At 40.8% G+C, this 18,401-nt stretch overlaps 2 protein-coding genes across 3 annotated transcripts; both read right to left on the bottom strand.

Moving 5' to 3' along the window:
• Positions 1-611: 611 nt before the first annotated feature.
• upf1 (UPF1 RNA helicase and ATPase) lies at positions 612-11,415 on the bottom strand. 2 transcript variants are annotated; one of them, XM_030775216.1, is made up of 24 exons: positions 11,099-11,415; positions 10,375-10,511; positions 9,999-10,088; positions 9,701-9,868; positions 8,971-9,151; positions 8,673-8,834; positions 8,375-8,462; positions 8,019-8,117; positions 7,598-7,706; positions 7,272-7,431; positions 6,945-7,063; positions 6,282-6,446; positions 5,876-5,990; positions 5,307-5,450; positions 4,845-5,058; positions 4,488-4,605; positions 4,076-4,232; positions 3,808-3,950; positions 3,482-3,656; positions 3,062-3,143; positions 2,630-2,791; positions 2,130-2,353; positions 1,680-1,802; positions 612-1,512 (listed from the first exon to the last, which is right to left on the bottom strand). In XM_030775216.1, the coding sequence occupies exons 1-23, from the start codon at positions 11,267-11,269 to the stop codon at positions 1,683-1,685; spliced, it is 3,303 nt and encodes a 1,100-aa protein (XP_030631076.1). In that variant the 5' UTR covers positions 11,270-11,415; the 3' UTR covers positions 612-1,512; positions 1,680-1,682. The 2 variants fall into 2 exon arrangements, with proteins under 2 accessions (XP_030631076.1, XP_030631077.1); XM_030775217.1 differs by having other exon boundaries at positions 8,378-8,462.
• A 1,252-nt stretch (positions 11,416-12,667) lies between these two features.
• Positions 12,668-17,476, bottom strand: pgpep1 (pyroglutamyl-peptidase I). The gene is made up of 5 exons (XM_030775219.1): positions 17,367-17,476; positions 16,694-16,746; positions 14,636-14,752; positions 13,993-14,225; positions 12,668-13,718 (listed from the first exon to the last, which is right to left on the bottom strand). Exons 1-5 carry the CDS (start codon positions 17,395-17,397, stop codon positions 13,526-13,528), a joined length of 627 nt encoding a protein of 208 aa, XP_030631079.1. The 5' UTR covers positions 17,398-17,476; the 3' UTR covers positions 12,668-13,525.
• Positions 17,477-18,401: the final 925 nt, after the last annotated feature.

Genomic DNA, 18,401 nt, shown 5'->3' with positions numbered 1-18,401 from the left:
CCACTATTCTTGCTTAATTCTCTCATCAAATGTTGGCTGTTTTATATCGAGAAATTAACAAGAGGAAGCAGCTGGGTCATTTGCTTGCTATATGATTTATGTCCTGCACCAGACTGTTTACACTGGTGCACACTGCGGAGGAAAAAAAAAAAAAGTCTCTCTCTACTGCTACGTTGCTGATTGAAGCTTCACAGAGGAGAAATTCAAAATTTAGTGTAATGTTAAGCACAAGTTGTCTCTCTTGTCCAAACTAGTCATGCATGTTAAAGCACACCTGCGGGCCCTCCTCGGATGATTCTACGAATTCCTGTCGACCAAAAAGACGCTATGGTTCCTTTCTCGGTCTACTCGTATGAATTTGACAGTGTCACCGTGATTTCACATGACAATGTTAGAGATACACGAGCAGCGATGGTGTTTCTGTAGGCGCACAGCCGCCTTTTTTTTTTTTTTTGTGATAACTTTATAAGATCTCATTAAAGAAAAATCAACAAGCTATAGCAGCCATATCTAAATTAAGCAAGCTAAATAACATTGGTCTACTTCACTTTTTATTCCACTTGAACAAAGAAAAAAAAAAAAAACAGTTTAAAATAAAGAGAAAAAAAAAAAGATAACTGCAGATCTCTCAGCCCTTCCATCTTGGTTCTCCAGACACAAACCGATTCCTTTAAAATCCCAAAGCCATTCGTTAGACTACCCCTTTCCTTTGTGAATCACCTAAAAAGAGAGACTCCATCAGAAAGCAAGTGAATATCACAGGCTCTCCATGTCAGAACCTCTTTACAACAGACTTTATGTAGAAAACTTTCCTCAAAGTTGAGTCATTTCTTCAGCGGCTCACTGCACTGTTTGAGATGAACACCAACACTCAGTGTAAATCTTCTCAGAAAAAAACAAAAAAAGATATTCCGTCACAGTATCTGAACTCTGACTTCAACTTTGAGGGGAAAATTTTCCCCAAAATAGGCTGCTTGAAAGCGTTTTTTTTTTTCCTTTTTTTGTCCCCCTTCTCTCCGCTCTTGGAGACGACAGAGCAAGCGTTGAACAGGATGATTTTTTGAGAACTTCGTCTTCTCCGTCTCTGTGGTGGGCAGACGAGGCCCCGGGTGACGGCTGCTGTCTGGGGAGAGAGAGGAGGTGGGTAGGGGCCCCTGCTCCCCAGGAGGCTCCTCCACTCAGCGGAGTATTGGATCGAAGATCTCGTTTTCTCCCACGTCGTCTCCTCCTCCTCCTCCTCTTACGCTGCCTCTCCTCTCCTCTTCATGTCGTTAGCGAGTGTGGGGGGGGGTTCTCCCTCCACCCTCTCGTTCTCTCTTCCTGTCCAGCTTTTTTCTTCCCTCTTTTTCACTCTTGTGATTGATTTGATTCTCTCCTGTTGCTCTCACACCATGGTGCTTCAGTTGTAACAGTGGAAAACGGGCATCCATGTTTGTTCTTTTTTTATATTTACCCAGATTTAAAATGCTGATGAACTAAGCTCAGCATAGGCCTAGCTCCCGTTCCAACAACCTGAAAACAAAGACAACAACAAAACAATAAATCACATATCAACCAATTTGTATATGGAGTCACATGGTGATTGGTGAGGCCATTTATCATATCTGTTTGAATTAAAATGCATTGATGAAAAGTAAAATATGAAACACTAAGAGAAAGTGGGGGCGGGGGCCTCTTACACTCTAGTACTGTGAGAGTCCCGTCACTCCGCCATGTTGGTATGCCCGTTCGCCTTGGTAAGTGGAATCCTGGGAGAGCGCCACATCCATCTGAGACTTGAACTCATCACCCAGGTAGCTATCCTGCTCAGCCACAACAAAAAAAAAATGAATAAGTAAATGATAAGGCACATTAGCTACAGCAGTAATTATGCATTATGGGACAGGCTAGGCTCTAGTGGTAGTAACAGTAGTGGTAGTGGTAGTAACTGTAGTAGCAGGCTAGTATTTGCAGTAGAGCAGAGTGGGACAGGCCAGGCTACAGTGGTAGTAACAGTAGTAGTAGTGTTTGCAGTAGAGCAGTGTAAAGATACCTGAGAAAGTTCAGGCTGGGACAGGCCAGGCTAAAGTGGTAGTAACAGCAGTAGTAGAAGTTTGGTGTAGAGCAGTGTAAAGGTGAGGTGTCTGTACCTGAGAAAGTTCAGGCTGGGACAGGCCAGGCTGACTCATCTGTGAGGGCTGACTCATGGTGATGTAACCCTGGGTCAGAGGGCCCTGAGAGAAGGGCTGGGACACCAGGTCCTGACTGGCCTGGCTGCTTGGCATGTTGGCCTGGCTGCTGCCATGGTTACCCACACCACGGTTCCTCTGGCGACCTCCACGACCCCCAGTCTTCCCTTTTGGAGCTCCACGCCCTGATAAACAAGCAAGAGTGAGAACATTAGTTCACAAAATCCACAGGCAAAACATATTTTTGCAAACCACATGCATGTTCAAATGTAAGGTATTCTCCTACTCAACCACTTACACAAATGTCAAGAATTAAAACTTTTTTTATTTGAAGACGCATTAAGTTTAAACATATACTTTAAATGGATTTAGCTTTTGCTCATTTTGAGACTTTTTAAGTAACAAATTAAAAATAAAAATAAAAAACCCATTAAAGTAGAATAGTAGTGAGTCTGTCCTACCTGCCGCAGGGCCGTTGACCTGGCCCAGATAGCTGGGTGGGGGCATGGGTGGCATGACCAAGTTGAAGGGGATGGGGATGTTCATGGAGGCCATTGGATTAGGCCCGGTGCCAATCATCCCAATCTGGTCATGGGTCTGGAAGTACATGTTTGAGGGGCGGCCTACGTAGAGGAGGTTCATAATAAAAGAATTATTACGCCAGTTCATATTCACCTACATTAGTGGGACTGACTTCAGGCAATCTACACTCTGGTATGTTTTCAACTACAAATTTGGTCTACAATATGAGAATCACATTAATTTCTAGTTTGTAAATATTACAAAAGGTTTGCTGTTCGCATATAACGTTGTTTTGTGATCATTAAATTCAGTTCTGCGCACTGATCTGTGATGTGAATATTGAAATAGGACCGAAGGTAAACATTTCTAACCGGTGTTGCTGCGGTCGTACACAGAACCAGGGATCATGGCCTCTCTGGCGTCGTACATGGCAGTGCTCATGAAGCGAGCTCCCTGAAACAGCCAACACAGTCCTGTTAAATCAGCAGCTCCAGCCTGCACTGCTACACATGGACAAGCCCTGACTGTTCTTTAGCGCCCGTTTCTCACATGCATTCTTACACAACAACACGATGACAACAGATAACACATTTGCTTTGAGACTTCTCTGAGCATGCCATTCAGACTTAGAGAGATTTCAAGCCCTGAGGTAATATGCGAGTCTGTGTTTATGTGCCCCCACACCGCGGACCAGCATTTTATTAAAGTATGAGTCTGTGCTCACTAGACTGAAAGCCTGTGTGTGTACAAGGTTGTGTTTCCAGGGCTTTGTGTGCGTGCCTCTCACTCACCGGGTTGATGGTGTTGACAAGTTTGCGAGGCTTGCTGAACTGCATTAGGCTCTCTCTCAGGTTGTTCAGAGGTCCTTCTACCAAGACCTTCTGCTCCTTGTAGTAATTCAGCAGGTGATTCCACAGGGGCTGCTTGGATAGAGCCTTAGGGTTTCCCACGATAATGACACCATACCTATACACACGTGGATCACAGGAATATGTACACTTTCACACAAAGGCACCACCAGACAATACCAACGGAATAACATACCACAGAGATGCTGTCACAGTAGTCTGAAACACAAAGCTTGAGCCCTAGATGAGAAGAAGCAGGTGTTTAGTACCTGGCACGAGTGAGAGCCACGTTGAGACGGCGTGGGTCATTGAGGAATCCAATACCCTGGTGTTCGTTAGCACGCACGCAGGACAGGATGATGAAGTCTTTCTCTCTGCCCTGGAATGCATCCACACTGGCAATTTCCACCTCCTACGGAAAGACAAGAAACAGGCTCAGCGCAGTTACATCCACCGAGTGGTTTTTTAGCCTCGGCCATATAAAAACACGTATAGTCATGTCATTTCTTTCAAGTTCAAATGGCAAATGGTAAATACCTGGTAGAGTTTGGTGTGGAGGGAGCCACTGAACTGCATGTACTGCACTAAGTACGAACGCTGGCCTTCGTATGGGGTGATGATGCCAATCTGGTCAGGCTTGGCGCCAGCTTTAAGGAGCCTGGTCGTGATCTTCTCCACATTAGCTGCTTCAGTCCTGAATAGTGAAGAACAGACAGCGATTACTACCAGAAGAAAAGCTAAAGGAAACCTTTTTCTGCAGTCCAGACAACATTTAGATGTTTGATGTCGAACAGATGTTTTACACAAAGCTTTATGGAATGATTCGCTGTGCTATTCCAAAGCTTTATGGAATGACCTGTTGTGCTATTCCAAAACTTTATGGAATGATTTGCTCTGCTATTCCAAAGCCATGTTTGCCATGTCTTTAAGGCACTTGTGTGCAGAGCACCTGTTCAGATAGGACGTTCCTGAGCTGGCGATCTCCTCCTGACCCTGGGTCACATAGAAAAACATGGGCTTGTCTGGCTGTGGCCACTGGAAGTCAAAACCTTTCTTAATGCGGTCAGCTGCAGGGGACAGACAGAAAACAAACAATCATTGAAACATTGAATAATCAGAAACACTCTCTGCTTTTCTCCAGAGTGCAAAGTGCACAAAATCATCTCCAAAATGCAAGTGAATAAGAGTAAGAAGCAGCAGTACTCAAGAGTACAAGTAAAAACAAGAAAAATGAATGTAATGTTTAGATTGTACAAAACTACTAGCTGTCTGAGGTCTGAGACAAAAACAAGCGGAGTGTGCGTACCTGCCGTGACTCCGTTCTGGAGCGATCCCTCGTAGAAGATATTGGAGGGGAAGGCGCTGAGTGCGGGGTGCATGCGGTACTGCACCTGCAGACGGATGGGCCGGATTCCCAGAACCACCAGACGCTCAAACAGAGACTGGGACAGGCCCGCTTTGGCCGCCTTCTTACACATGACCACTGGACCCAGCTGGCAATGGTCACCCACCAGGATCAGCTGAGAAACACAGCACACTGGCAAATTAATCACCTCCAATTCTCTCATGGCCATTTTTTTAGCTCCTGAAATATTTGCAAGCTAACAGCACATACTGTAGCTGTAAATAAGTTAAACATTGATTTCACATTTTCCCTGGAGATCAGTACCTTAAGGCGGCATGAAAACCTGGGAATTAATGTTGACTGTAACGTCATAACTACTTCATTATTACTGACAAATCCATCCTCCTATCCCCTTATCCATACCTGCTTGGCTCCCAGTACCACTGGCACCATGCACTCAGGCTCAGTGGCCTGGGTGCTCTCATCAATGAGGATGGAGCGGAACTGCATCTTCGCAAGACGAGGGTCACCTGCTCCCACACAGGTGCAGCAAATCACATCCGCATTCTAGTTAGAGAGAGAGAGAGAGAGAGAGAGAGAGAGAGAGAGAGAGAGTGTGAGAGTGAGAGTGAAAGAGAGAGAGAGAGAGGGAGAGAGTGAGTGAGTGAGAGTGAGACAGAGAGAGAGAGAGAGAGAGAGAGTGAAAGAGTGAGAGAGAGAGAGAGAGAGAGAGACTTAGGAATGCTGCAAAGTTTTCTAACTAAAAACTAAGCTACTGCACATGACTGAAGTCTGGTGTTCAAGACATAAAAGGGAGTTTTACAACAAGATAAATCCTTCTGTTTTCACAGGTAATATAAATTATAGTTCACTGTTCTATTGTTCGTGGCCAGTTCAAGGAACACTTTTAGGCAAGTTTTCAATAAACTTGTGTGCATGCTTGTATTCATTCAATCTGTACTTGATGTTTGTTGTGTGTGTGAATCTGTTACCATGAGCAGTTCTCGCTCAGCGGTGCGTTTCAGGGCCCGGTAACGTTTCTCGTCAGAGGAGGACAGTTCCCCAGTCTCATCCTTCAGCTGCTGCAGCTTCTGCAGTTCAGGCATACTGTACACAGAAAAGAGGAACTCACATACAGTCTCACTTCCCCCTAGACATCCCTCAGGTAAAACCAATATGGTAACAACACAAAAGACACATGACCGATGGATAGCACTGCCTGGTTATGTCACAAAAAGGAAATTACATCTAAAATCTCTAAAAATCTAATTTGTGACAGATTTCTTGTCTTCATCATAATTTGAAAAACACAAAACGGCAGAAAGTGAGGTAAACTGATAGTAAAAAAGATTCAGGGGTTTGTAACGTTAGTTTGGACGAAGCAGTCAGTGAGTGTACCTGTCCATGTTGCGGATCTGATTGTGTAAGGCCAAAAAGGACACAGGGGAGTCTATGGCCTCGCGGCTTTTTGCACACAGACGCACCACCTTCAGCCCGGTCTGATGGATCTTCTCCGTTAACTGGTCCACAGCAATGTTGCTTGGAGCACACACCAACACTGGGCTGAAAAAAAAGAGTGGAACAAGATTAAAATATCATTTCAGAAAATGACTGAATCTATTAAAATATTATTTAAAAAAACAATTCAACATATAAAAACATAAGCACACTAGTGCATAAAATTTCAACATAAATCAGAGAAAATGGGCAGAACCGCATAAACTTGCGCAAGAGAATACCTTAAACTGAATGCAGGTTCACAAAACAGAACTGACCCGTGCTTCATAAAATCATATGTATAGCTCACCTTATTACAATAGGGTTTTACATTTACTTTTAATACTGAAAACCTTTACCACTGACCTTGGTCTGATCAGTTGATAATGAGTTTTGAAAACCATATGGAGTGCAGTGCAAATTTGTTTTTTAATGAACATATTAATCCTCATAAGTGGCACTAAACAGATACATGGGGGGTGGGGTGGTATTCACAGCCAAATTTGACTCTGTGTGCTCAGAATACAAGAAGAGAGTGTATTGGGTGGTTTTGCCAGGTCTTACCCATTGCCCTGTCGAGCGAGGTGATAGACAATGGTTGCTGAGGTGACAGTTTTCCCAGTGCCTGGGGGGCCCTGGATCAGACTGAGGGGACGCTGCAGCACCGTCTTCACAGCGTACACCTGGAAAAAGACACCAGCACGTCACACCTTTTTTACTTAGTGTAAAATCATCAATCCTGCTCTAAGGCCTGAAACATACACACAAACTATTTTGATACCTTACGAGCAATACAACATATATTTCCAATATTTGTAATCTGTTACAACCCACAGAACCAAACATGTCTATCGGAACTCAGTAACGAAACCGATGAGGATGGACGCCCACCTGTGAGTGGTTGAGGTCGGGCAGGCCCTGGGCAGTAAAGCGTTTGGGCAGCTGGCACTTAATGATGACATCCTCCACTTCATGACCCAGCAGCTTGTGGTAGATGTAGCCAGAGACTGATGTCTCGTCCACTGCAAAGGTCTTCAGGGCACTCTGCATTCTTTTGACAAAAACTCACTGTCAGACCGCCATACTTGAGCGAGAGTACATAGGATAAAGAGTGAGACTAAACCACACTATGAGTCATGTTACTTTTTACTACATCTGATCAATATTTAAAATTATTTAATCCTCTCGGAAACTGGACGCTTTTGAAAGGCATTTACCGGTCAAAGGAGGTGGACTTCCACACAAAGTCAACCTGGAAGTTGTGGGGTACCTCCACAGGTGCTCCAGCACTGCTCCTCAGCTCAATCGCGATCTCGTCTCCATAGTCTGTTAGAGTGTTAAGGAACAACGCCTATCCTACAGTACCTACTACATCTGATGCACTGCATGAAACACGTGTGTGAGGTGGTGAAGAACACAAGCATCTAATATTCTTGCTTTTTTTTTTTTTTTTTTGCACTTCAAATTTTCAGGGAATTTATTTTTATGTTTTTTTATGTCTTAAACTTTCATTGAAAGAACACCTTCAAAGGCAGTGTTTGAGCTGTGAACTACATTTCCGATATGGGTCATGTATTTCAAAGTGCATTCAGTGACCATATCAGACATGTCGTTGTTGTTGTTACAGTATGAGGATACTGTCTGGGACCTTGATGACATGTCCAATCCCCTTCCACAGAGGGGCCATGTCTCCCTTATAGCGCAGACAGATCTCATCCCCCTGCATCAGACGCATGTCTGTGGAATAGTTGAAAAAAAGACAAAAAAAGATCAGCATTCACTGCACATTCTAAATCACGGAATATATTTTTAAATGAGATTGATTTGTTATCCATCACATACACGTCACAAAACACACACACACACATATATATAAACAAACACAAGTGGACAAGTCCGTGCATACATCAATGGGGATGCATGGGGCACGGAGTTGGGGATGGGATGGATATGAACCACTGGTAGACACAGAAGATGAAGAAAGTAAATATTACCACCTGAATCCGTCTTGGGAAGGGTGAAATAAGCAATCCTCTTTTTATTCAGCCCCAAGTCCCACCTGACTGTTATATTATCTTGGGTCTAAGGGGGGGAAAAAAAAAAGTGATTTTCAAGTATACAGAGTAAATACTGCAAAACAAAGTTTTACTTCTGAATCTGAATACGAGATCAAACAACAGACCTGGCTTTACAAATAACAACCAAGCCAATGCTGGATTCGATGCATAGTAAAACTATAAACCATGTTGTTAATATATTCATTTTTAGACAGGGAAAAAGCAGCAGACTAACCTGGGACTCTTTGAGTTTCTTGTCGTAATCTGCCTCCAGTTTAACGAGAGGGCCGAAGATGTTCTGGTACTGGTACGCATCCTCATAACGCAGCAGCACGTGTTGCGGTTCCTCATCTACTCCAGGTTTCTCCAGGTCCTCCAGTGTGGCCGTGGGATTTTCCTACAAAACACAAAACCCCCACACACAGACAAATCAACAGCTAGGACATCTAACTGTGAGAAAAAAGTCTCACATGAACTTACAAGTTTTTTTGTTTTTTTTTAAAAAAAATACTGTTGCCCAGGTGTGTTGGTACCTTCCAGAGCTCCTCCAGCTTGTTGATCTGCTGGGCAGTAATCTGCCTGGCTCTGAGCTGCTCCTGCTCAGAGGGAATCTTCACAAGCCAAGACAGGAAGCAGCGGTCTTGGATCAGAGGCTGCCACTGGGAACTGTCCCAGTTTATATCCTTCAGACTGCTCTGGCTTGCACATGGCTGCCTAAACAAACCAAACAAAACACACTTCACGATGCTGCAATTATTCTAACCATTAAGAGTCTCTAATTATCCCTCATAAATCAGTGAGTCTGGTATGTAAATTAAATGATTGTTGGATTTCATACATGCAAATCATTCAACTGTCTTTAAATGAGTTATTTACGACAGCCACCCAGTCCTGCTGGTTTTGATGACTGTTGATCATAAGTTAAACATTTTCTAAGAGGCAGAATTTTCTACATAATCAGATAAATCGAACACCCACACAAATGTGCCTTGGTCCTAATTTAGACTGGTTGTTCCGGAGGGAAAAAGGCACTCTTCCAATAAGGCAATGAATAAATGAAAAACGTGTTGCCGAACAAGATAACACAACAGACACCACACCATCTGACAACACACAGATGCAAATGAATACATAATTAAGGTGTGGTTCTTGCCTGTGCTCAATTCATGAATAATACCTTTGCTGATATACTTGTGTGATAGTGATAACTATTCTCCAAATGATTCCTCAAACATTTTTAAGGAACAGTTTTATTGTTTTTACCTGCAAAGAAGCACAACCACAGAATCTGCCTTGGCTGGGATGAAACCTAAGAGGAAGACGTTACGACAGCCACAGTTGTAGCACTCCAGTACTGTCTCCCCCAGTGGGCCATCTTTATGTAGAGTCACCTCTTTACACTTTGCCCTCACCAAGTGGTTCACAATATGACTGAAGTATTAGACAGGAACAATGACAGACAAAGAAAAAGTCAGAGATGCATATGTACCACAGATAGTCAATTTGACTCAATATCAAAAACACAAATTCTGTCCTCTGACAATACACATTTGCACTGTACCTGCCAGATGTGTTCCCACGTCCATTGCAGAACCATTTCTTACTGGTGTTGCAATACACCACACAGGCGGGATCATGGATGCCACAGTAGCTGAAGCCAACAGATAATTCAAAGAAATATGAAAATGTAACATAAAATAGTACGCTTTATTTGACTGTTCATTAAAATTACAACAAATCTGTAGGGAAAAAACTCAGTTTGGGATTTTTTGCCATGCCAAGATAAAAAGTAACTTATACATTAGAAAAAACATTTATTTCTTGTGTTGAAAGGCCTTGCTGGAGCAACTTGTGCAGACACAAACTGATGATTTAAAAAACAAAACAAAACAAACAAAAAAACATGAACCACAAATGGGAAGTTTCTGCGTACGCACCTGCAGGCATGCACAGGGAGATCCTTAGTATAGTACGTGTCTTCCTCATCTTCCTCGAAATTCAGCTCAGCCAGGAGTTGACTAGTTTTCACAACAGCATCCTCACCGTTCTGCAAAACTCCATCAGGACCATTCACCTGAAGACAATGACCATAATCTGATTTAACAACTAATAAACAGTACTTTTCAATAAAACCTTAGAAAATTACAAATGTTACGACAGGAAACTATGAGCTTTTGGCATTTTTCCATTGAATATCGTGCCCTTATACGCTACGACAACAAACTTTCTTGCAACCTGCGATTCGGTTAAATGCGCGTGTAAACTCAACAGTTAGCAACATGACTAATGACTGACACGTCGTTATCGGGCATATACTATGTGGCTCTGTAGGCATAGAAACATTTTAATTTGGCTTTCTTAACCGAGGTGCTCCCGTGTAGCTTAGCGACGTCACTACCAACACGCACGCTATCTTGTCTAACCAGAGTGGAAAGTCGCTAGAATAGCTAGCATCGAAAGCTAGTGTGAGGAGGTTGCCTGACACAAGCTAGCTAAATTAGCTAAGCTAACTGTTAGCTATTCCAGCTAACGTGAACATTTTTCAATGCGCAGAAAGCAACAAGCGCGCTAATTCCGGGCCACGACTTGCTAGCTTGGTTTGCTATTTGAGTAAAGAACTTGAATTGCTCTAAATACATTCTCCAAGAAGATAAATCCAACCTGGTTATCCAGCTGACTCTGCGTTTGGCCTTGTGTTTGGGTCTGGCTCGGCAGAGTGAAATCGGTGAATTCAAACTCCGAGCCCTGGGTATCAGCTCCAAGCAACTCCGCTTCCTCGGTGTCCAGGAAGGTGAGAGTCTGCGAGCTCGGGCCATACGCCTCTACGCTCATTTTTCCTCAAACAGGGATGACCACCCTCACAATCTGCGTCAAAAACAACTGATAACTCGATCAAAATGTAAAAACAGGTACGTTCGCGTGATTGTTTATCTTTAAACCTAAAAGTTAACGACGTTAAAGAAATGAAAGCATACGGTTCGGAAGGAAGCTTCAACTCCCACTCGAAGAGGTGACGTAACACCAAGCACCACACAACGTGAACGTAGAACGCAGAAAAAGCCTGACGTCTGCACATGTATATAGATTGGAAGTAGAAGTTTTCAGTCTAACAAGTAACTGGTATTATATTCCAGTAAATAAATAAATATCCCCTCCCCCCAATGTCTGTCTGTCTATGTATGTATGTTTGTATGTTTATCTATCTATCTATCTATCTATCTATGGAGCAGGCAAAAATAAATTAATCTCAGCAAATGACAAATACAAAGAGCATTTATGAAATTAGATGTAAATTTATTGATGATAATTTAAAAAAAAAAATCAGTGGAGGACGATGAACAGGAGAACAAACCAAGCACTCAGGCACATTCACAGTTAAGAAAATTAGACATATAGACATCTGTCCATTCACAGCTGAACTGCAACATAATAAGCAGACAACCCCCAGGTTTCTGTAACGACAATAATGAAGAGCTGGTGGGGAATTTCATGTCATAACACTACACTGAGTATGTAAGACTTAGTGTTTGAATAGCAGATAATCAAACAAAATTTGTGAGACAAATGCCATAGCATGGTACTACACAGTATTAGTAAAATTTGGTCCATTGTGTCTCTGGTAAAAGTTAAATGTCTTTGTCCAAAGGACGGAAAGCAGGGATCTCTCCTGCACAGTAAATGCAGGTCTGACAATCTAATTCTAACATGAGGAGTTACATACTTACAATGAATAATTATTTTGGTTCATAAGTTTTGTTTACTGGGTAATCACAGAACAATGAAGCTAACAGCTCACTCAGTAATTTCTTTCACAATGAAAATCCAATGTGTGGTCTCGAATTCTATCATAGGGACAGGCGGTTATTTTTGCTGTCATACGCAAAAAGCACAAGAATTTGACACAATACAAATACAACCCTGAATCTGTATGTAATTTCTGAGAGATCCACAACTAAAAAAGCAAAAACTGGTGTAAGGGATGTAAACAGTGAAATTAACTGCAAATTTATCTTAAATTTTTAAAATACTAGCACCATAATCCATATGTAAAATAATCTTAATAAAAGTATCATTATCAACAACATTTTTAACATAATTGTGTGTGTGTGCGCATTTCTTTTTGGACATGCCTTTCAAACAAACATTATTCTCCACTAGCCAGAATATCACTGTCTCTCCAAAAAAAAAAAAAAAAAACTATTAAAATTGAACTCCATCTACAGTAATATTACAGAGCTCACATGAACCAAACGCTAAGAGATTAGGCATAGTCCTCCTTTATGTGGAACACTATCCAATAGCATTATAATTTTAAAATTCAATATTGTACATAATTTGCCCCTCTCCTTCCACTGTAACCTAAATGCACCCACCCTTTCCTGTCCCTACTTCTAAAAAATATATGGACAGGTTTTACTATTGAGACAAAACATAATGAACTATGGGGTTAACAACTTTTTAGCCTTCTGTCCAGTGTGTTTTTAAGGATATACTGAAAAGTTGCAAATATGCAGGAACCATGCTTTAAACTTATAATAATATTTTATACCAGTATGTATGTATGGCATATCAGTACTGTCACATTACATGTGGAAAATAAACAGCTCTTGAGGTATAACCTCGATAATTCGTTTTTTGGCTGTGGGACCAAGACTACTTCGAGTGGTTTCTGACTCAGTTAAGTGCTTTACTATTTAATTTAATAGCAATTCAACTGTCCTCTTTGACCATCATAAAACATTGGGAAAAAAATGTTCAATATGTTACAGCGGAATTAAAAAAACAAATGATTCTTTTTCTTGTGAGAGAGAATTATTTGATTTAAGACCCTGCATTAATCAAACAAAATATCATTGTAAGTTTTGTTCACACAGTACCATGTTTTTGCACCTTTTCATAATACCCTTTAAAGTGCCATCATATCTTATCTGGGAGCAGCAGCAGTAGTTAACCTATGGGCTTCACCTCATGTGACTCACCATTTCTTGTGCAGTATGTGGTACTGTGACATCGTTCAATATAAATCTGCTAAATATACGCATTGTACTAAATAGACAGGTGAGCCTGTTGAGACTCGCTCATATGCTCTCATTGACTGTGCTGACAATGATGCTTTTCCTTATTCTGATCCAGTAGTTCCAGCATCTCCAGGATGATGGCTCGGAGAGCACGGGCTAGGTCCTGGGCACTGTAGGGCCTCCCAAGAGGAGGCACGTGCACAAAGGCTGCTCTGCCCTGGCTCAAATGAAGAGATGAGTAGTAGGTATAGTCACATAAGTATCTGGTGGCAGAAAAGAGGTTAAGGGAAATGTTATTTTATCTTCAAAGACATTAAGACACTGCATGTACAGTTTCCATTTCAAGTGCAAACATAAAAACAACCAAAAAGAAAATATCAACAAAACGGTATTGTGAAAGAGCAAACTTAGGACTAAAGGCTCCTCAAAGTTACATGGCTTGTTAGGCTGTTTTAAAAACAAGACCAAAACCACGATCCTGACATACGCTGATCCCTACGTGTATAATGCAAGTTCGATGAGATCTTAACACTGTACCTGCCAGCATCCTTGGACACTGATACAGTGACTCCTAGACCTGAGGCATTCACCCTCTTGCACACAGAATCCATGTCTATGACTGAGTGGATACAGTCTGGACCACCTTCCACACAGCATTGGGATTCGGGACAGAAACTGCAGTTGTCAAGGCGCTTGTAACCATGGTTGTGGCCACATTTTTCAAGGGTTACTGTTGTAGCCATTCCAGAGACTCCTACATGGACCACTAACTTTGAACCAAAATACAGGAAGGGAGGACAGAATAGTCTGCAACTGTTTTTTGTGTGTTATTGTTATACATCTCAAAGAACTGTTAATATCAAACATTAATATTAAAGTAGCATACTGAGTACCATTTTCAGTGGAACGGAAAACTCTCTAAAATGTATCTGACTTTATAATGTATCAAAAATGAGAATAACCACTCTCAACGCTACATAATTTATTCACAAAAGGTTGCATGTTTGAAAAGGCATTTAACACATTTGATTCCTAGACATGGCAAGGCAACAATGATCACAAGTCAGATCCTTTAGAGCAATACTAAGTTACTTACACTAACTCTCAGCAAATGGTTATCATCATGGAATGCATGTCCTCAACATGATCATGGTAAATTGTTAAAGTATTTAAAGTCTACCTGTGGGTGGTACTTGTTCCACAATGATGGCAGAAGGTTCTGAACCGCCTGGTACTCCACGGGTACTTCGGCGACATGCAAGTCCACATCCTGATGCAAACCCAATCTCTCCAGTTCCTGGGGATAAAACAAGGCTAGAGGCTAGTAACCATAGATGGAAAATGTTTTGTCCCTTTGATAATTTTTTTAGTTTCTAAAATTGTAAGGAATAGCATATACTTCAAAATGTAATTCACTTACAGAAAGCATGGTAACTTTCTGTAGGTTTTCATCAACTTTAATTTGCATAAGGTGAAATCACTTGTGTGACATATTATGCAAGTACTATGACTAAATAAATTATGTCATGGTAACTTTGAATAATAAGTTTGCTCAACTTGGTCTCATGGCTTCTCCACAACTCACGACATTCAAGTTAATATGTTGAGTTTACGAAAAATGTCACCTTAATCTCCATACTAATGAGTTACTTAATTTTATGTATTAGTTATCCTGATATGTAAAAATCAAGACTGCTCTCACACAGATGTCACAAAGCTGCGTGTGGTTAAAGCTGCATGTTCTTAAACGATGTGTTTGTTTGTTTGTTTGTTTTTAATAAAATGTTTTTATTTTGTGAAGCTTTACAAATCAAGAAACTTTACTGCTGTGTATTATGATATCATAACCCAACTGTCTAGTTTAAAGTGTTCATGAGGAAAAAAGGGTAACATCAAGATTATGACATCATAATTTCCCCTTATTGTTATTTTAATCCCTGCCACCAATTTCTACAATGCTTATCTGATAACCTGCCACTTTGTCCTTCATAATGTCTGACGACTTATGCATAGGGAAATAGCCAGATATCTTCCTGTTATAAAAAAAAAAATTTAGATCCTTTTTCGTCATTCTACCGGAATTGCTCTTCTTACTGCATAATAATAATAATAATAATAATAATAATAATTATTATTATTTAGAGCCCAATATCACTATTTATAGTCTCAAAGGGCTTTACATGTCTATAACAAAGTCAAATCAAAATTATATCATGCATAAGTTCGAGAAAATAGATAAGTCTTTAGTTTTGTTTTAAAGGTATTGAGAGAGTTTGCTTCTCTAACTTCTTTAGGTAAACCATTCCAAAGGAAGAGAGAGCGGTAGGAAAAAGCTCGGTTGCCAGCAGACTTCTTTTTAACTCTTGGAATGACTAATAATCCAGAATCTTGAGAGCGCAGGGTGCGAGGTGGGTTATAGGGTGTAATTAAGACAGACAGGTAGGAAGGCGCAAGCCCATGTAAAATTTTATATGTTAATAAGAGGACCTTAAAATCTGCTCTTGCATGAATTGGGAGCCAATGAAGGGAAGCCAGGACAGGGCTAATGTGATCAAACTTCTTCGTTCGGGTCAGAATTCTAGCAGCAGCATTCTGGACCAGCTGAAGACTATTGGTACTAGAGGCAGGCAGGCCAGAGTAAAGAATATTGCAGTAATCGAGGCGAGACGTGACGAATGCGTGAACAGTGGTTTCTGCATCAGCCATACTTAGAAAGGGCCTAATTTTAGCAATGTTACGGAGGTGATAAAAGGCAGTTTTGGTTGTGTTCTTGATATGAGTGACTAGCGAGAGACTAGAGTCAAAAATCACACCAAGGTTCTTAGCTGAAGAGTTTTGAGAGATGATGCAGTTGTCAAAATTTAAAGTTAGATCACTAAAAAGATGCTTATGCGTAGGGGGACCAATGACCAGCATTTCAGCCTTGCCTGATAAGACAAAATAACAAGATGGTAAAATTTTAACAGATGTTATGCTAAAAATTTGTTATTTCAACTTTCCTGGGGGTTGTTGGCCCCAAGGTAATATGCATTTTCAAGTTTCATTACCCTAAATTCTTGGACAACAACTAAACCTTGTCCAACCAGCCCCTATTCCCGCAAAGAATGCTGCAAACTTGTTGCACATCATTTCTTAAAACACACACACACACACACCAATAATTACTCTATGACAAGTCCGAAAGGAACATTAAATAATCTATAACGAAACATGTGAAATACCATCAGGAAACTCATACCTGTACTGCCACCCAGCTCGCATTTACAGTGTGTTCACCGAAGGGCTCAAAACCTATGGAGGGGGGAAAACACGTATACTGACACGTATCCTCCAGCAACATCAAGAGAAGAATATCTTAATGAAATATTTTTATGTATATCAAACTGTTATCTATAAAAATTTAAGTGCCATCACGATGTCCTTTAAAGTCTAGAGTCCAAATGCACCTTAGTGAAAGATCGATGTAATAAGTAACTTTTTATAACTGGGTTCTTCAACAAGTCAAGGACTTACGTCCACCTACTATGATTCAGTTTGCAATTCCAAAACAAATCATTATATGTACGGAGCGATAAATCCACAAAAAAAAACATGCACTAAAGCCTCTGGCAAGTGGCTCTGATCTGCTAAAAATGAGAATACGTTACCGTTGCTTTAGTCTCTCAAGAATTAAGCTTCGAAACAAAGTGACTGTTTTGAACGTAAAGTCTATAAGTAAGAAGACGTCATCAGTTGCTAGCTGATAATACTTTTAAACCTTGATGAACCAATGATTCAGCGACAGCTGTCATTACACAAACTCCTAAAACTACTTCTTGATGGGTGCGATGAAGTCTTTCTTTGTCTTCGCAACGTCTGTACCTCCTTATAGCTGTCTGCAAATACAGCACAACCAAGTTAAATGATTTTACCTGTCACTACAACAGTCTTCCTTTCATCCATGATGTGACTGAATTATGTTAGACAGTATGGTGAATTAAATCTTGAGATGATGTTTACAATAATATGTGCCGATCTGTCTATAAATCGTCCGCCTCTTCATTGACTACAATCATACAACTCCCTATGACCACTCACTTCGTTCTTCTTCTTTCACATATAGTTTGGAAACAGCAACGACTAAACACAGTGTCGCCACCTACTGCAGCGAAATGTGTTCTGCAGTGTTTGCACAAGTTAACATTGGAGATATGTCCACTTAAATTTCATGGTATCAAATGAGTCAAACAGTACTGAACTGGTCAAACAGTACTGATTTGTACTTTAAACCTGCATTTACAGTGCATTTGTCTCCTCAAATACTTTTAAAATTTTAGAGATTCATTATGTTTCAGTTTCCACAGTCACAAACTATTGAAAACAGACATACTGATTGGACAGATAAGCATGTATTTGTATATGTATGTATGACTGTATGCATGCGTGTATGTATGCGTGCACGCATGCATGTACACAGGCAGTTGTGTATGTATGTATGTATCTACTGTCTGAGATAAGTTGTAGGTACTCAGTTGTAGGTTTAAACCGCTTTTAATAATGCTCCTGTAAAAAGTACAAGTGTGAACCTGCTATTTTATTCATAAATGAATATAATCCCCTAGAACATCCACACACTAACCTGGTACATGAGAGGAAAAGAATAATTAAAATCAGGCATCTTAGCACAGAGCGTGGTGACGACACATGTAGTTAGGATCTGGTTTAAACCTGTTTATGTTAACTGCTCACACTGTGTCTGTAAAATGTTGTAAGTGCCTGTTTTTCAGAAACGCATTCTCAGTGTGATAGGCTATACATATATCCTAATTAACTTGGTTGTTTCTGGCCGCTAGCCCTAAGAGAATATATGACTCATACCTTGTGAATGCTTAAATAGAACCAGATTCAGATTAGCTGTTGGAGAAGGTCAGCAAGAGGGCTGGTATTTTCACTATGTGAACTGAATC

This window comes from Chanos chanos, chromosome 5 (genome assembly GCF_902362185.1).
Source record: "Chanos chanos chromosome 5, fChaCha1.1, whole genome shotgun sequence".
Classification (NCBI taxonomy): Eukaryota; Metazoa; Chordata; class Actinopteri; order Gonorynchiformes; family Chanidae; genus Chanos; species Chanos chanos.
Note: the sequence above shows the minus strand (reverse complement) of the source record. Positions and strands in the feature narration are given on the sequence as shown.

Excerpts from the sequence above, each read along its gene's own strand:
- pgpep1 (XM_030775219.1), bottom strand. The coding sequence starts at position 17,397 with ATGGATGAAAGGAAGACTGTTGTAGTGACAG. Across the intron at positions 14,753-16,693 it reads CGAGCTGGGTGGCAGTACAG|GAACTGGAGAGATTGGGTTT; the intron begins GTATGAGTTTCC and ends TTTTATCCCCAG. Across the intron at positions 13,719-13,992 it reads GTGTCCAAGGATGCTGGCAG|ATACTTATGTGACTATACCT; the intron begins GTACAGTGTTAA and ends TTCTGCCACCAG.
- upf1 (XM_030775216.1), bottom strand. The coding sequence starts at position 11,269 with ATGAGCGTAGAGGCGTATGGCCCGAGCTCGCAGACTCTCACCTTCCTG. Across the intron at positions 5,059-5,306 it reads TGGTACTGGGAGCCAAGCAG|CTGATCCTGGTGGGTGACCA; the intron begins GTATGGATAAGG and ends TGTGTTTCTCAG. Across the intron at positions 4,233-4,487 it reads GGAACGTCCTATCTGAACAG|GACTGAAGCAGCTAATGTGG; the intron begins GTGCTCTGCACA and ends TTCACTATTCAG.